The 23,201-nt window shown below is 40.9% G+C and overlaps 1 protein-coding gene across 2 annotated transcripts in view; it reads left to right on the forward strand.

Moving 5' to 3' along the window:
* The window catches only part of LOC134318547 (transmembrane protein 132C-like), a 110,186-nt gene extending 96,038 nt beyond the window's left edge, over positions 1-14,148 (forward strand). Inside the window, exons 3-4 of one of the 2 annotated variants that reach the window (XM_062999541.1) lie at positions 12,298-12,441; positions 14,020-14,148. In XM_062999541.1, the coding sequence (XP_062855611.1) occupies positions 12,298-12,441; positions 14,020-14,047 (172 nt within the window). In that variant the 3' untranslated portion in view covers positions 14,048-14,148. The remainder of the gene's footprint in view (positions 1-12,297; positions 12,442-14,019) is intronic. The other variant, XM_062999542.1, reaches the window with a different exon arrangement.
* Positions 14,149-23,201: the final 9,053 nt, after the last annotated feature.

Below are 23,201 nucleotides of genomic sequence, written 5' to 3' on the forward strand. Positions count from 1 at the left end.
TTAAAAAACCTGGACTTGACTCTAACATTATGAGTAACTTTCGGCCCATTTCCAATCTTCCATTTCTGTCGAAAATACTGGAACGTGTTGTTGCCTCACAGCTCAAAGATCACCTAAATTCCAATAATCTATTTGAATCATTTCAGTCTGGTTTCCGCCCCCAGCACAGCACTGAGTCAGCCCTCCTCAAAGTCACAAATGACCTTCTTCTTTCCTCAGACTCTGGACAAATTAATATTCTCGTCCTCCTTGATCTTACTGCAGCTTTTGACACCATTAATCACTCCATTCTTCTGTCCCGCCTTGAATCCTCTGTCAACATCACTGGTACTGCCCTTTTGTGGTTAAGGTCATATCTCATAAACAGACAACAGTTTGTTAATATCAACAATTGTAGTTCTGCCATTGCTCCACTGTCCCAAGGCGTTCCCCAAGGCTCAGTGTTAGGTCCCCTTTTGTTTATTCTTTATATGCTCCCCCTTGGTGACATCATACGTCGGCATGGTTTACATTTCCACTGCTATGCTGATGATATTCAGCTTTACATCTCCTCCAAATCCATTAATACTGAACTTCACTCCACTCTGACAAATTGCATCACTGAAATGAAATTGTGGATGAAAGCTAATTTCCTCAAATTAAACTGTGAAAAATCAGATATGATCATCGTAGGTCCTACAACCCTGGCAAAAACCACAAAAAATTTTCAAATTACCATTGATAATGACACTTTGTCTCCGTCTTCTAACATCCGAAATCTTGGTGTAATTTTTGATAGCAACCTCTCTTTTGACCGCCATGTAAATCACATCACCAAAACTGCTTTCTTTCATCTAAAAAACATAGCACGTCTACGTCCATCACTCTCCTTTTCTGCCGCCGAAACCTTGATTCATGCTTTTATTACATCCAGAATTGATTATTGCAATAGCATCCTTTATGGTACATCTAACAAAATCCTAAAAAAACTTCAGTATATCCAGAATTCAGCTGCTCGCCTCCTTACTCATACTCGCTCCCGTGATCATATTACACCTGTTCTACAAAAACTTCATTGGCTTCCCGTTGCTCAACGCATTCAATTCAAAATTCTTCTATTCACTCACAAAGCTCTCCATAATCAGGCCCCATCCTACCTCACCGACCTGCTCCATCAGCACATTCCCTCCCGTAGCCTTCGCTCTTCTGAGGCTAACCTACTGTCCATACCCTCTAGGACCAAGCACCGGACCTGGGGTGACAGGGCCTTTTCCATAGCTGCTCCATCTTTATGGAATGCTCTCCCCAAACACCTACGAGATTGTCCTGACCTGTCCAAATTCAAGTCACTTCTCAAAACTCATCTATTCAGAGTGGCATTTAACTTGTAACAACACAAAATAAATGCTTTTATTTTTGCTATTCTTTTTAATAGTTTTTATACTTAGATCACGACAGAAATGTGAAGTCCTAGATCCTAAAACTTGTAAAGTTTTCAGTTTCCTGATTGCATGTAAATCTGTCCTGCTTCTGTCTAATTTTAAGAAATTGTTCTATATTTGTTGTTCTCTCTCATAATTTAGCTAATTTTTAATGAACTGTCTTATGCTGCTCTCTTTGTTTTTATCTTAATTATTCTTGATGTTGATGTACTATTTTGATTTTGTACTATGATTTGTATGGTGTATGTACGTATTTGTTTTGATTATTTGTCTTATGTAAAGCGTCTTTGAGTATCTTGAAAAGCGCTATATAAATAAAATGTATTATTATTATTATTATTATAACTGTAACTGAATCTGATCGTGCCAATAAAGCTTATTGGATTAAATTAAAATATTGAGAGAGAGAGAGACAGGGAGCGACAGAGAGAGACTGACAGGCCTGTTTCCTTTTTCAACCAACGTGGAACAAGCTTCGCTCCAGTTCACATACCTCATTTTGAATTGTTCAGCTCATATTCACCAAAAATAATGAGGTTCTGAACCGGGAATGTTTGTTCCCAGCTGGAACCAAAGAGCAGAAGGTTTTTCAGCACGAGGCACGTCAAGTTGTAGAGGAAAGTGAAAGCAACAATGATGACACCCTGGGAGAGCGTGTAAAGTTCTGCTGAAGAAACCCAGCATTTGCGATGTATTTGGTGCTCTCCAGAGTCTCCAGTAAAACTGGAGAGCAGCTTCAAAAGCACTTGTTTACATTTATTTTGTGTTGTTGGTGATGCTTCCATGGTTCTAATAAAAAATGGTGCGAACCGGTTCTCTGAAAAGCACCAAGGTTCTAGGAAGAATGTGTTTAGGGTCGTTGTCGTGCTCATTCTCAGCTCTCTAGCAGAGGGCTGCACGTTATCTTCAAGATTTTGGGTGTACTTGGAACCAACTGTTCTTAACAAATTGGCCAGAAATACCCTGACATCATTATGTTGCCTCCACCATGTTTCACAGAAGGTGTGTGTTTTATGTGTGTGTGGTTTTTGAGGCTGCTTTTCACTCTTGAATTTCAGTTTTAAAGATCTTGGGCTCATTTAACCATAAAACTTATATTACATGGTAATAAAGACTTTTAGGTCATTTAAAGTTGCCAACTGCCTCTTGATAGCTTTCCTGATCAGGGTTCCTCATGGCTTTGTCATTCATTTTGGAGAAATGGCCTGAGCTAGACAATTTGTTGGTGGTGCCATACACTTCGTTCTTCACAATAATGCTCTGAACGGTACTTAAATAGGAAAACATCTGGAATTTTGATCCATCGTTTAAGTTGTAACTTTTATTTTGCAACTTTATTTTGAAAGTACCTTTCCAATTCTGTCTAACAACTGGTGGTGAATGCTCAAGGAACAGCCAAATTTTTTCTGAGGTTAGGTTGCCTATAATACTATATACTCAATTCTAATTCTACTAAATTCTTAACTATATTTCCTTCTATAAATCTTTACAAATGATGTACTGCTGCATTAATGTGTGTCTTCATTAGTGGCAGCGTTGACCTCAGCAGAGGAGTCGGCAGCGTTTCTCTTCGTTACTGAAGCATTTGCTTCCTGCCACAACATGCAACAAGAAAAGCTGGACAAAGTAAAAGCACTCGAAACTGAATTCAATTAAGACACACATTTGCTGACCAGCAAATCCTCAAGCTCCACAAAATCCTGAGAGCTTTTTAATTAAAACCAATCTTTGGTAAATTGGACAATAAAACCCCCTCTGTTCGTCTGCAGGACACAGAATACATTGGACACTACTGAACGCTTCCTGGTTTCTTTCTTCCTTTTTAAACTTTTTGTTTCCTTCACTTAATGTTACAAGTCTGAGAGCATTACTGAATGATTAATTACTGTGAACGTTTTATTTAATAGTCGTTTAACAACTTTCTGTCGTTCTGCATGTAAAGTTATGAAAATATGGACATTATAGGATATAAAGTTACAAAATCTGATGTGAAATGATGAATGTGACTCTGTCCGAACAGCCTAGCCGGTCCTGAGCCCAGATCAAATAAGAAGGGTTGTGTCAGGACGGGCATCTGGTGTACAAACTGTGCCAAACCAGGCAGACGAACCAGAATCATTCACTCTGGCGACTCCTTAATACAAGGCTAGCCAAAAAATTACATTTTACCCACAGAGTGTGTTTTCAAGATCATGCTGGAGCCTTCATTAAGAAACAGACATTTTAAAGCCTTAGATAGATAGATAGATAGATAGATAGATAGATAGATAGATAGATAGATAGATAGATAGACAGACAGACAGACAGACAGACAGACAGACAGACAAATACTTCATTGATCCTCTGTAGGAAATTTCTGAGTTACAACAGCTCACTTCAGACAAACAACTTGTCACATACATACAACATCCACTGACAGTATAAAAACAAGCTGAAAATTAACAGGAATATCTATATACATGATATCATTAGACATTGGACATAACGTGGAACAGTGGTCTCTTGCCAAGGCTGGGAGCAAAACCCAAACAGTCACCTAGTGCTGAGAGAAAATTTGTTCGCATGTAGTTCAAAACATTTTTTTATTTAGAATTCAGTGAAGTTAAAGCTGCTGGAACACAGGTGCCACTGTCCACAGTCAAGCAAGCAGACTGGCTAACTGTACAATAGAATCTGAAGTTAAAAATAACAACTAACAGCGGTATCTGCTAATTCAGGATCAGCTTCCTGTTTCCTTGTTCTTTCTTCACCTCTTTAATCACACCAGCATGTTGCAGCATGAAACCACTGAACCAGTGAAATGTGCCCTGTGTGTGTGTGTGTGTGTGTGTGTGTGTGTGTGGCTCAACTGAGGCCAGCGAAGAAGCAGATTCACAACCTGGCCAAATATTTCTCACCTTTAGACTCCATATGTTACCCCCCACAAGATCAACAGCACCCCATTACATGCTAGTAATGTCTTTAAGGGTCGCTGCCCTTTGTTCCCCTGCAGACGGAGGAAAGAAAGAATTTTTTCACCTGGTTGGTTTTCTGTACATCAGACTAAAAATAAAAAAGGATTTGGCAAAAAAAATGTGCCTCAGGGCATTTACAGCAGAAAACACTGTGGTGGGCTTGTGTGATAAACTGCTGTGCCACCCGAGCGTCCCTGATTTAATTTACGGTTGTTAATTATTTTTATTTTAATTACCTACAGTCGAACTTCTCTCCAATGTTCCCTACTTATTTTATTCTATTTTTGTTTTATTTCCTTATTTATTTTGTTGCTCTTTTGCTGTAATACTCCTCGGATTTTGAAGGCATAAGTTGCAAACAAAGGTTTATTAGTGCACTGAAGAAGAGAGGTGTTAAAGAGGTGTTATTTTAAAATAAAGTAAAAAAATGAACATACAGCAGGAAGTGAGAGGCTCAGGAGCTCAGAGACTGCAGTAGGTCGTGTGGAACGTGTTAGAGGGAAGTTTGTATTACTCTCATTTATTTCTTATTATCTGCGTTAAACATCAATTTCATTCAGTTATAGAGCAGCAGGGGAAATTGGTCCCGGGGTTCCAGAATGAAAAATAAATAAAGAAAGAAAGAAATAAATCTGTAGCTGCTTGTTTATGCAGTGTAATTGGGGACAAATAAACAAAAGATTCAAATTAGTGTTTCAATATTTGCAATCCAGTAAAAGCTGTGAGGCGATTGTGACTCTGTACCTGTCAGTCCCAGTAAAGGAGGTGTGGTCTCTGTACCTGTCAGTCCCAGTAAAGGAGGTGTGTCCTCTGTACCTGTCAGTCCCAGTAAAGGAGGTGTGACCTCTGTACCTGTCAGTCCCAGTAAAGGAGGTGTGGTCTCTGTACCTGTCAGTCCCAGTAAAGGAGGTGTGTCCTCTGTACCTGTCAGTCCCAGTAAAGGAGGTGTGGTCTCTGTACCTGTCAGTCCCAGTAAAGGAGGTGTGACCTCTGTACCTGTCAGTCCCAGTAAAGGAGGTGTGACCTCTGTACCTGTCAGTCCCAGTAAAGGAGGTGTGACCTCTGTACCTGTCAGTCCCAGTAAAGGAGGTGTGACCTCTGTACCTGTCAGTCCCAGTAAAGGAGGTGTGACCTCTGTACCTGTCAGTCCCAGTAAAGGAGGTGTGGCCTCTGTACATGTCAGTCCCAGTAAAGCAGGTGTGGCCTCTGTACCTGTCAGTCCCAGTAAAGGAGGTGTGGCCTCTGTACATGTCAGTCCCAGTAAAGGAGGTGTGGTCTCTGTACCTGTCAGTCCCAGTAAAGCAGGTGTGACCTCTGTACCTGTCAGTCCCAGTAAAGCAGGTGTGACCTCTGTACCTGTCAGTCACAGTAAAGGAGGTGTGTACTCTGTACCTGTCAGTCCCAGTAAAGGAGGTGTGGCCTCTGTACATGTCAGTCCCAGTAAAGCAGGTGTGGCCTCTGTACCTGTCAGTCCCAGTAAAGGAGGTGTGGCCTCTGTACCTGTCAGTCCCAGTAAAGCAGGTGTGGCCTCTGTACCTGTCAGTCCCAGTAAAGGAGGTGTGGCCTCTGTACCTGTCAGTCCCAGTAAAGCAGGTGTGACCTCTGTACCTGTCAGTCCCAGTAAAGCAGGTGTGGCCTCTGTACCTGTCAGTCACAGTAAAGGAGGTGTGTACTCTGTACCTGTCAGTCCCAGTAAAGGAGGTGTGGCCTCTGTACCTGTCAGTCCCAGTAAAGCAGGTGTGGCCTCTGTACCTGTCAGTCCCAGTAAAGGAGGTGTGGCCTCTGTACCTGTCAGTCCCAGTAAAGCAGGTGTAGCCTCTGTACCTGTCAGTCCCAGTAAAGGAGGTGTGGCCTCTGTACCTGTCAGTCCCAGTAAAGCAGGTGTGACCTCTGTACCTGTCAGTCCCAGTAAAGCAGGTGTGACCTCTGTACCTGTCAGTCCCAGTAAAGGAGGTGTGTCCTCTGTACCTGTCAGTCCCAGTAAAGGAGGTGTGGCCTCTGTACCTGTCAGTCCCAGTAAAGCAGGTGTGGCCTCTGTACCTGTCAGTCCCAGTAAAGCAGGTGTAGCCTCTGTACCTGTCAGTCCCAGTAAAGGAGGTGTGGCCTCTGTACCTGTCAGTCCCAGTAAAGCAGGTGTAGCCTCTGTACCTGTCAGTCCCAGTAAAGGAGGTGTGGCCTCTGTACCTGTCAGTCCCAGTAAAGCAGGTGTGACCTCTGTACCTGTCAGTCCCAGTAAAGCAGGTGTGACCTCTGTACCTGTCAGTCCCAGTAAAGGAGGTGTGTCCTCTGTACCTGTCAGTCCCAGTAAAGGAGGTGTGGCCTCTGTACCTGTCAGTCCCAGTAAAGCAGGTGTGACCTCTGTACCTGTCAGTCCCAGTAAAGCAGGTGTGACCTCTGTACCTGTCAGTCACAGTAAAGGAGGTGTGGCCTCTGTACCTGTCAGTCCCAGTAAAGGAGGTGTGGCCTCTGTACCTGTCAGTCCCAGTAAAGGAGGTGTGGCCTCTGTACCTGTCAGTCCCAGTAAAGCAGGTGTGACCTCTGTACCTGTCAGTCCCAGTAAAGCAGGTGTGACCTCTGTACCTGTCAGTCCCAGTAAAGGAGGTGTGTCCTCTGTACCTGTCAGTCCCAGTAAAGGAGGTGTGACCTCTGTACCTGTCAGTCCCAGTAAAGGAGGTGTGGCCTCTGTACCTGTCAGTCCCAGTAAAGGAGGTGTGTACTCTGTACCTGTCAGTCCCAGTAAAGGAGGTGTCTCCTCTGTACCTGTCAGTCCCAGTAAAGGAGGTGTGTCCTCTGTACCTGTCAGTCCCAGTAAAGGAGGTGTGACCTCTGTACCTGTCAGTCCCAGTAAAGCAGGTGTGACCTCTGTACCTGTCAGTCCCAGTAAAGGAGGTGTGTACTCTGTACCTGTCAGTCCCAGTAAAGGAGGTGTCTCCTCTGTACCTGTCAGTCCCAGTAAAGGAGGTGTGACCTCTGTACCTGTCAGTCCCAGTAAAGGAGGTGTGGCCTCTGTACCTGTCAGTCCCAGTAAAGGAGGTGTGTACTCTGTACCTGTCAGTCCCAGTAAAGGAGGTGTCTCCTCTGTACCTGTCAGTCCCAGTAAAGCAGGTGTGACCTCTGTACCTGTCAGTCCCAGTAAAGGAGGTGTGGCCTCTGTACCTGTCAGTCCCAGTAAAGCAGGTGTGACCTCTGTACCTGTCAGTCCCAGTAAAGGAGGTGTGGTCTCTGTACCTGTCAGTCACAGTAAAGGAGGTGTGTCCTCTGTACCTGTCAGTCCCAGTAAAGGAGGTGTGTCCTCTGTACCTGTCAGTCCCAGTAAAGGAGGTGTGTCCTCTGTACCTGTCAGTCCCAGTAAAGGAGGTGTGTCCTCTGTACCTGTCAGTCCCAGTAAAGGAGGTGTCTCCTCTGTACCTGTCAGTCCCAGTAAAGGAGGTGTGTCCTCTGTACCTGTCAGTCCCAGTAAAGGAGGTGTGGTCTCTGTACCTGTCAGTCCCAGTAAAGGAGGTGTGTCCTCTGTACCTGTCAGTCCCAGTAAAGGAGGTGTGTCCTCTGTACCTGTCAGTCCCAGTAAAGGAGGTGTCTCCTCTGTACCTGTCAGTCCCAGTAAAGGAGGTGTGATAAATGAAATAAATGATAAACGTAGAAGAATAAACTATTATTGCAAAACCATGAATAAAAGGATCATGTGACATAACTTCTCTTCCATCCAGTCACCCACCACCTTCAGAATTTCCTTTGATACTAAACAGCTGGAGCAGGTAGGAATGTTTGGAAGGACGGAGTCAGTAACAGATTGCAGGAGTAAATGGAGCAGAAAATATTAGGACCATAATGAATGTTAAGTGTGTTTAACTGAGCTGAAATTCAGTGAATGTCGTTCACACCTTAAATGAGTATTGATGGATCTGAACCACACATGCAAAATAAAAAGGTTAAATAGCACTAAAAGCATACTGATCATTTATTCCACTATTACATTTATAAACCAGCCCACCTCTAGCATGAATGTGTTATCACTAACACACACACACACACACACACACCATTGTTTCTAGTGGAATTGTTTGTGTGATGTCGACACTTTTGTGGGTCATTCCTACAATTCGGTGCCTTTCGTGTCCCCAGTACTGATCATTGTATTTATGAAGTACATTTTAAACAATACAATTTCTAAACATCTTACTGAAATAATGAACACTTTCAAATACTAAACACAGTGTTTTCTACCCCCCCAAAATAAAATGACTGTATACATACTGTTATTATCTGTTAGATAGCAGAGGTTTTCCCATGATCCCCAGTGCTGTATGTTCTGATTTAGTGATGATATATGAGGTTTAATCATGAAAATATCTCAGTCTTTCAATACTGTATAAAAGCTTTTGATTAAGTCCCTCTAAACCAGTGTTTCTCAAAGTGTGGGGCGCGCCCCCCCTGGGGGGCGCAGAGGCATCACAAGGGGGGGCACACCCGACTGAAATTAAGTGCGGAACCAATGTTCTAGCGTCGGAATATTTTTTACGGTGGACTATAAACAAACCGTGTTTTCAGGTGTGTCAGTATTCATTCCAACAGAGAGTCTAGATCAGGAGCGCTCGATCACACACAGTACACGCTGGTACAGTACAGCGCTCCTCATACACACAGCTCAGCGGGACTGACATGAAATGTGGCCACTGTTTATTTTGTTTGCGGTTTGTTACCATGACTACACCTCAGCCCACCTAAAGCAGCGCTAATCTACAGGGTGGGTCATACGTTTCCATACATAAAAAAAATATATATATATTTATAAAAAACATTTTTATTTATATAATATGCTCTACATGACTGCCATCGCTTTGAAAACACATTTCAATTCGTTGCTCTCTATTCAAACGCATTTTTTAGGGTATCTGAAATATAAAAAATAAAATGTTTTAAAAAAAAAAAGCATATGTATGGAAACTTATGGCCCACCCTGTATTTCAGATACCCTAAAAATGAGTTTAAATAAAGAGCAACGAATTGAAATGTGTTTTCAAAACAATGGCAGTCATGTAGAGCACATTATATAAATGAAAATGTTTATATATATATATATATATATTAGGGCTGTCGAAGTTAACGCGATAATAACGCATTAACGCGATCTCAATTTAACGCGATTTAAAAAAATAGTGCCGTTAACGCAAATTCTAGTTCATGTTGAGACTTGACTGGTAGAACAAACGTTTTAATGTCGGACTTGCCACCGTTGTTCATTTGCGGTTTGTTAAAATAATATAACTGAGCGTCGTAGGGATGCACTTGCATAATAAAGAAATAAATACACGCTATATTCACAAGTTGTCGGGAGCAAAACACTTCATTAACTTAATCTGTTACGGCACTGAATACCGGAGTCAAGCACGCTAGTCCATGAACTATGGAAGCCCCAAAAGGGTCAAAACACACTCACTTCGTGTAGAAACGTCCACTTTTCACATTTCACTTAAAAAACCTTGTTTTCTATAACATTTACACAGATTTTATTTAATGCGATTAATCGCGATTAACTATATGAAATTCTGAGATTAATCGCGATTAAAATTTTTAATCGTTTGACAGCCCTAATATATATATATATAACAATGTTTATTTTTTCTATGTATGGAAACTTATGGCCCACCCTGTTCAACGTTTTCTGATGGAGAAATTTTAACCTTTATTCATATGAAGTCAAGGGTCCCTGCTGGACAATTTGGAACTTCCACATATTTGACTGCCACATATTTGACAGCTTTTTCGCATCAACCTACTTCCCACATGAAAATAATGAAGTCTAAATATGGGTCCATCCTTACTGATGAACACCTGAAAAACTGCTTGAGCATCAGCGGCTCCTGAGCAAATCATCAGAATAAGGTCAGTGTGATTCAGTCACTTGCTCTGTAAAGCTGAATATCAATACAGGAACTGAAGCGCATTTAAAAAGCTTCAAAGCTTTTTTTTTTTTAAATAATGAGTCCGACCTTAAAAAGTAGATCATGATGACCTGTAGACTGAAACAGTAGATCTCAAGCCATGAAAGTGTGTAAACCCCTGATCTAGATTTACAGAACAGAGAGGTATTTGACAGGGATAAAAAGAAAAACAGCCACTAATACACTGATAAGACTTAAACTCTCACAAATTAGTTTTTTGGCACATATTCAACTTTATCTTTTTTTGTAAAGTGTTTGCAAATTTTATTTAATTTTTGAAATAGCAGACTGATTGAAGGAGCAGTTCAGTGATATGTCAAACGTGGTTTGAAGTTATTTCAACACAGTTAAAATCAGCCTATTTTTTTTTTTTTTGAAGGGGGGGGGGGGCATGACAGATTTTCATCTTCCAAAGGGGGGCGTGACAGAAAAAGTTTGAGAACCACTGCTGTAAACGTTGGATTTATTTTCTTTATGAGTTTGTTTTTATTTCTGATTATGAGGGTTTTTCACACGTCCCTCAGGTTTCTGTTCCACCCTGTTATTTCTTACTACTGTCTCTTAAAATGAAGAGCTGTTTTACATACTGACATCATTTCCTGGAGCTCACATGATCTTTTTGGAGGGAAAACAACTGTGGAAGATGAACGGCTCATTAAACTCCTCATTTTAATGTTTTTTTTTTACCACATTTTATCCTAAAAGTCTTATATGGTCAATCATAACATGTCCACCCTGTTACGGGATATATGAGAAAAAGCAAAACGATTTGATCATTTTAAAAATAATCATTCTTTGTCTGAATTCACTTTTATGCTAGCATGGTTTTGCTCACTCGCTAGCTAATGACAAATTTTATGTCAGAATGTCCACCCTGTTACGACCTAATACGTAACAGGCTGGACGTCACAGTGTATATGAGGTGCGTGTGTGATTTATAAAGCTTTATTATTCAGTTTGGTTATAATAATAACAGAAATATTGATATTACGTGTTGCATCCTTTAAAGAACGGGTTTAAGTGCAGCTGAAGGACAGAAACACAACAGTTATGCGTTCGTTCGTAACAGTGTGAACATCCTGGGTCAGAGACTGCATAAAAATGTTTTACATAAATTAACTAGGTCCAACATGGAGGGAATTTGACCTGAAAATAACAATGAGATACTTCAATACATCTTCTGTTACATTAAAATCTAGTAATGCATCTGAGCTATGTTGGAGGAACTGTGGACAAGTGGGGGACTTGACCCATACATTTTGGGACTGCCCTAAATGATCAGAATTTTGAGATGAATCGAATTTTAGGAATCAGATTTACATTAGATCCTGCACTGTATATATTCGGTATACCACCTGATAACGTGACCGACGGCGACTTGATATATTTATTGAGAATTTTGCTTTAAGTAGCAAAGAAAACATTAACAGTGTGTTGGTTAAACCCCTTCCCCCCCCCAACATTGTGCAATGGAAAGATTTGGTTAAAAAAGTTTTTATTATGGAGAGAATTACAGCAAGATCAGATACGTTTAACAACAAATGTTTACCAATAATGCTTGAAATGCAAGAACTGTAACGACCTCTTTTCTTAATTATTTTTACCACTTTTGTTTCTTTTGTGATTATGAATGCATCTCATACATGTTGGAAGTTTGTATGTATTGTTTTGTGTGATGAATAAAAAAATGTTTTAATAAAAGCTACAGTTTGTGTGCTTGAGCTGGACCAATATTAGTTTGTAAAGTGTAACACGTCCTTTTCATAATAAAACATGAAATACAAAATGTTTTAAGGTCCAAAAGGCACCCAATCCCAGGAATGACCCTTATGCTACTCTGTTTTGGGGGGTTGAATATTTGCACCTTGCTAATCATTAGGTATCAATATTCTGCACCTCTGAATGTCCGGAGTTCTATTTTATCACCTCACTCTCAGCTGTAACGCAGTTTATTCTTACTCTACTTTCTCTCCTTTACAGGGTGAAGCTCAAAGAAGGAGTAACATTTTTAGGGGCACGACCCTGTAACCCCATGCTGTGGATGATCAGTCAGGACGTGAGGATTGAAGGTCACAGGGTCGTGACCCTGCACTGTCGAAGGAAAGAGTCCAGCTACACTCAAAGGTCAGTCTTTCATTTTCCTGTTACATGTTTCTCTAAGGAGGGCAGTGCAGTAAGGGCAGTGATGGCTCATTAAGAAATGTACTGGACTGTTGAGCAGAATGTTGAGCCCTTGAGCCCGCGCGGCCATTAACGTCTAGTTGTTTGGCTTCTAATTGTGAGTGACTTTGATTAAAGTCAAATCCCTAAATGTTCATGGTGAACATGTTCTGGTCTCCACACACATTTAAGATCAGGGTAACAAGATGAAGAACGGGCTTTGAGGGTCAGTGTCCTTCAGATTAAATTCTGTTAATAATCAGATGAGCTTTATTTAGATGAGATTAGTGACCGAATCATTTCAGGTTTATTTTATAGTGATTTTTTATCCTGGTGAGGGTCACGGCGAGAATTATTATTATTATTATTATTATTATTATTATTGTTATTATTATTATTTTTATTATTATTATTATTATTATTATTATTATTATTGTTGTTGTTGTTGTTGTTGTTGCTGCTTTTAATATAATTTACTACCATTCATTATTTTATAGTTTATATATAATATATACACCGATCATCCATAACATTATGACCACTGTCCATTTTATCAGCTCCACTTACCATATAGAAGCACTTTGTAGTTCTACAATTACTGACTGTAGTCCATCTGTTTCTCTGCATGCTTTGTTACCCCCTTTCATGCTGTTCTTCAATGGTCAGGACCCCCACAGGACCACCACAGAGCAGGTATTATTTAGGTGGTGGATCATTCTCAGCACTGCAGTGACACTGACATGGTGGTGGTGTGTTAGTGTGTGTTGTGCTGGTATGACTGGATCAGACACAGCAGCGCTGCTGGAGTTTTTAAACACCTCACTGTCACTGCTGGACTGAGAATCGTCCACCAACCAAATATATCCAGCCAACAGCACCCCGTGGGCAGCGTCCTGTGACCACTGATGAAGGTCTAGAAGATGACCGACTCAAACAGCAGCAATAGATGAGCGATCGTCTCTGACTTTACATCTACAAGGTGGACCAACTAGGTAGGAGTGTCTAATAGAGTGGACAGTGAGTGGACACGGTATTTAAACACTCATACCAGCACAACACACACTAACACACCACCACCATGTCAGTGTCACTGCAGTGCTGAGAATGATCCACCACCTAAATAATACCTGCTCTGTGGTGGTCCTGTGGGGGTCCTGACCATTGAAGAACAGCATGAAAGGGGGCTAACAAAGCATGCAGAGAAACAGATGGACTACAGTCAGTAATTGTAGAACTACAAAGTGCTTCTATATGGTAAGTGGAGCCGATAAAATGGACAGTGAGTGTTGAAACAAGGAGGTGGTTTTAATGTTATGACTGATCAGTGTACATATAATATAAATAGAAAATATGTAAAATCAAGTAATTAACTGTAAATTATGTTAATTACTGTAAGAATGAGGTATTAGAGAGATGAGAATGTTTGATAAGCTGTGAGTATCCAGAGGATTAAAAAAATAATCAAATCAGTGAATAAACATATTAGTATAGGAATGAAATTAGATGACCTGGGTCAGTGGAGCAGAATTAATCTGTTAGCAGGTTTTCACTGTGTTTTTTAAACAGATGATGTGTAGCAGAGAGCGCAGCGTTGAATGAGCAGACGTGTAACTGAGCTAGCAGAGGTCAGCAGTCATGGCGTACTGAATAAAAGTACCGCTCCCATTAAAATTCTCAGTCTCGTGTTTGTTCTGCTTCGTATCTTTGTACGTCTGCTCTTGTAGGTCATCAAATCTATTTTACAATATTTTAGTCTGAATTTAGTTTAGTTAAAAGAAGAGCATCAGCCATGGGAATTCTGACCCTCGGGTCAAGTGAGGTCAGTTCAGCTCAGGTCAGATCGGTTCAGATCGCTTCAGCTGTATGAATTTGTATAATGAACATTTAAAATCTTGAGTCAAATCTGTGAGATTGTTGAGTACGAAGCTGAGAGCGATTAAACAGGACCATAAAAGACCCTGAAACTTCTAGACGCACAATTTTCTCATTTTCTGTGAAAGATTTTAATGGTAATTCTGCAGATCCAGGTGGTTGTCGTGATTAAAAACGGGCTGTAAATATAATTGACAGGTTTAATGTGATGTGACAGCTTCTTCATGGTGAACTCAGAACCCTCGAGCAGACCCTTACATATAGATGAGACTTCTTACCTGAGCTGGAGGTTTGTTAGGACGGTATTTTATTGGGTTTGTACAGAGCAGTTTGTAATGAAACATGAAAGCATGTCCATCTGCAAATTGTCTAAATCCTGTTTAGTTTGGTGAAGCTTCTGCCTGACAGATGCTGCGCTGCAAATTCTATTTCAGCTTTATGCTAATCAGATGAGAGCGCTGCGTTTAGCCAGTTGTGCCCGAGTAGATTGGTGTTTGAATAACTAATGACATTTATTCATTAAATTATTCATAATATTCACTGTGAGTTCATTTATTCATCCTCTATCATACACCTCTCTTCTGGTCAGGGTCCTAGTAAGTCCAGGGACACTGTTGTCTTCATTTACATTCACCTAGACTCAACAATCCACCTGCTGAAATATCCCTACCAGATCACATGTAGACACATTAGCAGATATACTCTAGAAGAGAGATTCTCTTATGCTAGCCACCCAACCGTGCCCTTTGACCTCCAGTTCCTGCAGTGTCCACACACTGTAAGTGTGTGTGTGGTGCATGCACAATAATTATGTGCAAGGGTTGACAGCAAACACACACACACACACGCACACTTTCTGTTCATACTGTATCTAAGGTCTTATTAGCTGGTGGTTGTTCTCAGCAGAAGTGTTTTCTTGATCCATCGAGGTGGGTGAAGCCTGATTGATTGGCACCCTGTCCAGGGAATTCTTGCTTTTTGCCCACTGCTTCCTTTTGAAACCAGATCCTCTGCAACCTTGACCAGGATAAGACAGTGGTAAAAAACGAAATGAAATAAATGAGTAAAAAATAATGATTAATGTTATCATGGCACAGGTAGCACAGCGGTGCAGTGGGTAGCGTAGTCGCCTCACATCGAAAGGGGCCTGGGTTCGATTCCTTGGCTGGGTGGGCTGGAGTTTGCATGTTCTCCCTGCACAGTCAGGCCAATTGGAGCTACAAAAATTACTCAAGTGTGTGTGTGTGTGTGTGTGTGTGTGTTTGTTCTGTGATGGACTGGTGACCTCTCCTCACCTGTTTTCTGCATTTGCCCAGTGAATCAGACTCACTGCAACCCTGACCAGGATACAGCGGTGGTAAAACAGACAATGAATGAATTATAACGGCATCTACATGCTGACATTGGTCATTTCATGTACCATCAAGAAATAGGATGTCCAACAAGCTGATGGTCAGGTGTCCAAATACTTCTGACCATAGAGTGTAAAGTGTATCAGAAAAGTTGAGTGTAAGAAAGGATTAGATGATTCTTTAAGTCTCTTGCGGACCGATCGTCTCCACGCTGCTCTGCATCTCAGCAGCTTTGCTTTGAGAGAAGTTTATATTTCCGCTGCACTTACATTAGCATATTTCTGCTCAGATCTGAGAGCGGCTCAGAAGAAGCGCCGCCGCTTCTTATCTGTGTTTACAAGCTTTTATTAATCTCATAAATAAGAAACACGTTTCCCTGATGAGAGCGGAAAGCTCTTTTTAAAGTAATTAAGTGCAAAGCCCGGGTCTTTGTGTACTATGTGATTTTAATGGCATATTTGCACGGGTCAGAAAGTAGCATTAATGAATTGGGCTAGCCTCTGACAGGTGTAATTTTATGCATTAGGAGCAGATTGTCGGAGGCTGCTAAACTGGAAAGATTAAGCCAGACGCCATAAAGCTGCTTAGCTCACGGGTTCGGATATGTGAAATGTGAATAAATATATCGCCGAGCTGCGCACGTGCACCCATTCATCAGGAATGAAGTAATAAAGGCGGCGGTTTGTTTCGACTCAAGCTGCCACATTTCATTTAACGCTAATGTATTTTATTAAGGGAAAATTAGCATGATCTGCTAGAGGCTCATTTCTTTTGTGAAGGTAAAGCTAGCACGACTGAAAACTTTTTAAAAGAATCAAACTTTTAATATTTTGTGACCTTGGCTTCTTATTAGTACAAACATTAGTAGAATTTTTCATTTATTTAACTGTTTTACCATCGCTTTATACTGGTCAGGGTCGCGGTGGCTTTGGTATCACTGTATGTAAGGCAGTAACAGACTCCGGACAGGACACCAACCCTATTTGTTCTAGGCGCCGTCGCAAACAATGTGTATTATTGCTTCTATCGAATATATTCATACTAATAACATACACCGATCAGCCATAACATTAAAACCACCTCCTTGTTTCTACACTCACTGTCCATTTTATCAGCTCCACTTACCATATAGAAGCACTTTGTAGTTCTACAATTACTGACTGTTGTGCATCTATTTCTCTACATACTGTTTTAACCTGCTTTCACCCTGTTCTTCAATGGTCAGGACCCCCACAGAGCAGGTATTATTTAGGTGGTGGATCATTCTCAGCACTGCAGTGACACTGACATGGTGGTGGTGTGTTAGTGTGTGTTGTGCTGGTATGAGTGAATCAGACACAGCAGCGCTGCTGGAGTTTTTAAATACCGTGTCCACTCACTGTCCACTCTATTAGACACTCCTACCTAGTCGGTCCACCTTGTAGATGTAAAGTCAGAGACGATCACTCATCTATTGCTGCTGTTTGAGTCGGTCATCTTCTAGACCTTCATCAGTGGTCACAGGACGCTGCCCACATGGCGCTGTTGGCTGGATATTTTTGGTTGGTGGACTATTCTCAGTCCAGCAGTGACAGTGATGTGTTTAAAAACTCCAGCAGCGCTGCTGTGTCTGATCCACTCATACCAGCACAACACACACTAACACACCACCACCATGTCAGTGTCACTGCAGTGCTGAGAATGATCCACCACCTAAATAATACCTGCTCTGTGGTGGTCCTGTGGGGGTCCTGACCATTGAAGAACAGCATGAAAGGGGGCTAAAAAGGTATGTAGATGGACTACAGTCAGTAATTGTAGAACTACAAAGTGCTTCTATATGGTAAGTGGAGCTGATAAAATGGACAGTGAGTGTAGAAATGTTATGGCTGATCGGGGTATATACCTATAACTATATCTTTATTTCTATATTTATACTTATGTATCTGTATGAATTGTTTATAGGAATGGATGCACTACTGCTCCTGTTATTATTATTATTATTATTATGCACAATTTGCATAATTTTTGCATGCCGTATAGCGTATATATGCACATTGCACATTCGCTACCCCCTACTTCTTTATTTGTATTAGTTCTTCTTCTTTTACTTGTTTTAACTACTGGAGGCCAATAATATCTATTTGTCTGTCTGTCTGTCTGTCGATCTATTTATCAACCCATCTCTCCCCTGCTCAGATCTAGCCAGTCATGTCTGTATGCCCAACCCGTCGATAACACCGCTAGGGATTTAAACCCTGGATCCCAGCGGTAGTGAGCTGGCGTAATTTACCACTGCACCACCCAAGCGCTAACATTTTTATGTGAATGAGAAACATTATTATGTATTTGTGAGCATTTTTACAGGGTTGGGCAAGGAAAACACACTTCCAGCTGTACAGCCTTGATTTATAGGCATTACTGCTTTCCAAAATGTGTCAGGACGCAGTTCATAATGCAACACAAGCACACGCTGCATTCTGAGCACTGCAGCAGTGAGTTCTGGATCTGCTGCTGTTTGTTTATTTCAGCTCCGATATGGACGAGCAGTTTATTAACACTGACAGTAAAAACAGGCTGCTTTGTAACTTCAGCACTTTCTAAATGTTTCTAATATTGGTAGTGTTGTACATGTCTAATGAATACAGACCCACCGCAACCCTGACCAGGATTGAGTGATGGTTAAACAGACAGTGAATGAATGAATATTATCGTGCGTATAAAAATGAGGTGTTTCGATCCCTCTCTCACAGTGACCAGTACAGTCCCACTAAACCAGTTGGGTAGATTGTACAGTGACAGGAGGAACCGTGTGAGATTGGACATCGGCTCTGGAACCGGCACTGATACTGTGTGGGCGGGAGGGGTCATTTAGGAAAAAAAGAGTGAAAGGGGCAATAAAAAGTCTTCATTTTCAACCCCTATTTCCAATTTAGTCATTTCCATTGCTGCTTGAACTGCACCCACACTGTAGTCTAGCACTCGCCCACTCCAACTCATGAAGTTAGCAGCCACTTTTACACCAGACAGAATCATGTACAGAATCATGTTATGCTTTATTTATTTATTTATTATTTATTTATTGCAGTTCTACTTTTTGTCTTCTCCTATTCAATTCCTCAATTATAACTTTCTCCCACCCAACAGGGACAGACTCACACAAAGAGCAGTATAGCGTACAGAGTCACACACGATCGTCCCTTATTCCTTCATCTGTTATGCATGCTCAACGACCAGCCAGCAGTGGCCACAATAACAGAGAAAATTAGGAACCATTCCTTAGACATAGCCAGTTGTGTCTGTGTGGCAGGTCGATAGCACAGCTGAGACTCAAATTCCAGCTCCAGATTTCAGCAGTGGTTCATGCTCGGCTTTATGTGTTCGTCCACTAATGTGCTGGTGCCTTGACCAGACAGCTGGAGTTGCTGTTGCTGCAGCAATGAGAAGAAATCATTTCAGCAACACGAATGTATGTTTAGTTTTAAATAATACGTAAATAATATGGTGCAGCATTAAATCACGCTAACCCACTACTGCTGAGATCTAGGTTCAAATCTCAGCCAGTCAGGCATCTGTGGTCTATGAAGTGTGCCTGAACAGCCTAGCCACTGAGAGGTGAATCTGTCAGTGTGCTCTCAGTGACAGTCCCCAGTCCAAATAAATAAGGAGGGTTGCATCAGAAAAAGTCATCTGGCATAAAAATGTCAGGTACCAGACCAGGATGATCCACTGTAGTGACCCCTAAAATATGGGAACAGCTAAAAACAAGGCAGAGCTGTGATTGTGAAACATTTGGATTCATTTATACTTTGACATGAATGTAAATGAGTGCATCCTTATATCAACATTAAAAACACGTTACATTGGTTAGTTTTTAAACCCCTAATGAATTGTCAACATATTGGTCACATTCCATGTAAATAAAAACAAGTTGAGGAGCTTCAGTACGTCTGTTTTATTCCCATCATGCTCTTGCTGGCATGTCTCCAGCTGCAAAAGTAAAGCACAAAATTACACCTGCCAGAGGGGTGAAACCGAATCAACGACTTATAGTACAGCATAAACCGAAGCAGGCTGATGTAGCTATAAAAATAAAATAATCAGACCTCACCGCTAAATTAGGAACATCTCTGACAGATCTGTGTGTAATTATAAAAATCTGATCATGTGTGTCTGATCAGGTGAAATAATCAAAATGATTAAAACAAATTAGAACAGACTGCATGTGTTTGTTCAACTCCTACACACTGCTGCTGACTGTCAGCGGGTCGCACTCGCTGTTCTTTCTGAGATTTACGAAGCTAAAAGATGTTTTTTAACCCTTAAAAACTTGAATCATTTAAACTTGCTGCATTTGAACAGTTTCTGTCTGAAATTGTATTATAAAATGCTGAAGCTATACAGTAATACAGAAAATAAAATAAAAGCAGGTTTATTATAAAGTGTTTTAAAGAACTTGCGTGATACAATCATTTAGAAATGTTCAATTAATGTTTAAACAATGATAAAAACTGGAAGCTGTTGTTCCCCACCTCCAAACCTGCACAAATCTCTTTAAAACGATCTCTGTGTGTTTTACACTGTATAGTGTAATGAGCCCACCTGCTGTGGAGATTGCCGCTGAGCCCCACATTCGAACCCACACTGGGCTCAGGCTGTGCCAGACGGTGAGGTGGGAGCACGCTCGTTTTTTGCAGCCCTCCTCTTTTTCCAGAAACTTGGTTGTCGCAGGCGCTCTGAGCAGCTTTCATTTGTTACGGTGCCTCAGTTATCTTCTCTGCTGCTTTTATTTGCCTGTTACCCTTCATAGCCACATTGTTGTTCTACCTTGGTGAAGCGTTCTGCATATCGGGGTTGTTTTTAGTTCCGCTTCAGTGACGAGGTGCGACCCACCAGTGATAATAGTAACACTGTATAAAGATATAACACTATATAAATATGTACAGATTTCTTTATGCATGCTTAATAATCCAGGTACACAAATCCACAAAGTTAAATCAGTTCATCTGGACACAAAGTTTGGTGTCGCCACTCATCCAGGAGGTCATCCTTTCTTCTCTCTGATGTTTCTTCCATTCCTTTCATTCCACTCTTCAGTACGTGTACTTCCTGTGAAGATCAGTTTGCAAAAAAACAAAAGATCACCTGAATACTTCATAGTAACAGCAATGAACGGTTATGGAAAGACATTCAATGAATTCTTCTTTAACCTTGTAACTTCATCAAACACAGTTAGCAGTGATTGAAGTCGCGACACGCTATAATTTAGTGGACTGAAACTAAAGTTGTTGATTAATGTGCATGTAATTTTATTAAGAAACCTCAGTTCCAAAAACACAGTCAATAATCAGGCAGTGATCAGGCAGCAACAATGACTAAGCAATATTCCAGGGAGAATCCAATTACAAGGTCAAGGTACCTGGCAGGGTTCAGTACACAGTACAACATGCACTGAATATTAATGATACAGATCAGATACTGCAGGGAGGACGTGATCGTTTCAACATAGTGTAAATCACCAGGGTCATCTAACAACATGGACATTTACCTTACCCCAACCTTAGACCTAATCCCAAAACTAGACCTTATCTCAAAACTAGACCTTATTCCAACCTTAGACCTAATCCCAAAACTAGACCTTATCTCAAAACTAGACCTTATCTCAAAACTAGACCTTATCCCAAAACTAGACCTTATCCCAAAACTAGACCTTATCCCAACCCTAGACCTAATCTCAAAACTAGACCTTATCCCAAAACTAGACCTTATCCCAAAACTAGACCTTATCCCAAAACTAAACTAGACCTTATCTCAAAACTAGACCTTATCTCAAAACTAGACCTTATCTCAAAACTAGACCTTATCCCAAAACTAGACCTTATCCCAACCCTAGACCTAATCTCAAAACTAGACCTTATCCCAAAACTAGACCTTATCTCAAAACTAGACCTAATCTCAAAACTAGACCTTATCCCAAAACTAGACCTTATCTCAAAACTAGACCTTATCCCAACCCTAGACCTAATCTCAAAACTAGACCTTATCCCAAAACTAGACCTTAACCCAAAACTAGACCTTAACCCAACCCTAGCCTTTATCCTGGCCCTAAAGCTTATCATGTTAAAGTCTGAAACTGTAGTCTGAGTCTTTCTTATCTTTATAACATGAGTCTGAGCTTGTAATAAATGTGATTATTACCTGAAGAACATGTGAGTCTGAGCTTGTAATAAATGTGATTAAACAACAGTTCTTCTTTTATTTAAGTCTTGTAAATAACAGACGCTGTAAACGCTGTAAACGCCCTCGTCCGGTGTGTTATTTGACTTATTGCTCCCCTCTGAACGGTCTGTAGCTGCAGCTCAGATGAAATGCAGCAGTTGGACATCATGCGCTGCCCTGTTAGAGTGTTTAACAGAGTGTGTAGCTCATCTAACAGCAGCAGATCAAAACTAAATGGAGCATGTGTGCTTTAATCCAGGTCCACCGGGACGTCCCTCACAGTAATCTGACCAACTGCTCCCCAAGCTTAATAGAAAGATATGAACTAAAGTATTGGGACACCCCTTCTCATGTTTTCTCTTTGATCCACAGCAATTGCTACCAGATGTAATAACTCGATTATATAGGAAATGATGTGCTTCTAACTTTGCAGTAACACTTTAGGGAAGGCCTTTTTCTGTTCCAGCATGAGTGTACCCCTGTGCACAGAGCAAGCTCTATAACGGCATGAAGGAAAGCTCGGTTTAAAGAAACTCCAGTAGCCTGCATGGACACACATTCCCAGAGACATACTTCAAAGAAGACTTCTCAGAAGAGCGGCAGCTTTCTAGCAGAAAAGATCACATAGAAATCACTCTATTTTAATAGCATTTTTTTGCCCTACAAACTCACAGTCGAGTGTCCAAATACTTTGGTCCTGTAGTGAATATTCTCCCAGTGTCTCCCAGTGTCTCCCAGTGTTACCTTTTTGTCTTTCTCTCTTTGTTTCTGCTGTTGTTGTTTTTGCTTCCCTGTGTAGTTCTTTTTCATGGGGCTTTTTCTTTATTTTCTCAGTTTTCTTGTTATTATCTTGGCTCAACACCTTACTAAGACCAGGATTATATCTGTTTTGTGTGACTTTCATGCAGCTTTGATTTAAGAGGTCATACTGCGGGAAGTTCAGCTCCAAAATCTACTTAATACTTGCAGAAAAGAACCTAAGACTGTTCAATGTGCCTGATATTAGATAATAATGAGTTTAAATATCAGTACTTTTATTACCATACGGAGTAAACAAACATAGTAGTAGGTGCTTTGGGATGTAGCGGAAAGTGGCACAAAGATTCACACAAATGCAAATACGTTTTTCTTTAAGTTGATTTAGACTTTCTCCTGTTATACACAATATTTAACTGCTGATGTCTGAGCTCGATATACATCGATCAGCCATAACATTAAAACCACCTCCTTGTTTCTACACTCACTGTCCATTTTATCAGCTCCACTTACCATATAGAAGCACTTTGTAGTTCTACAATTACT

The sequence above is a fragment of the Trichomycterus rosablanca genome, chromosome 7 (assembly GCF_030014385.1).
Source record: "Trichomycterus rosablanca isolate fTriRos1 chromosome 7, fTriRos1.hap1, whole genome shotgun sequence".
Lineage (NCBI taxonomy): Eukaryota > Metazoa > Chordata > Actinopteri > Siluriformes > Trichomycteridae > Trichomycterus > Trichomycterus rosablanca.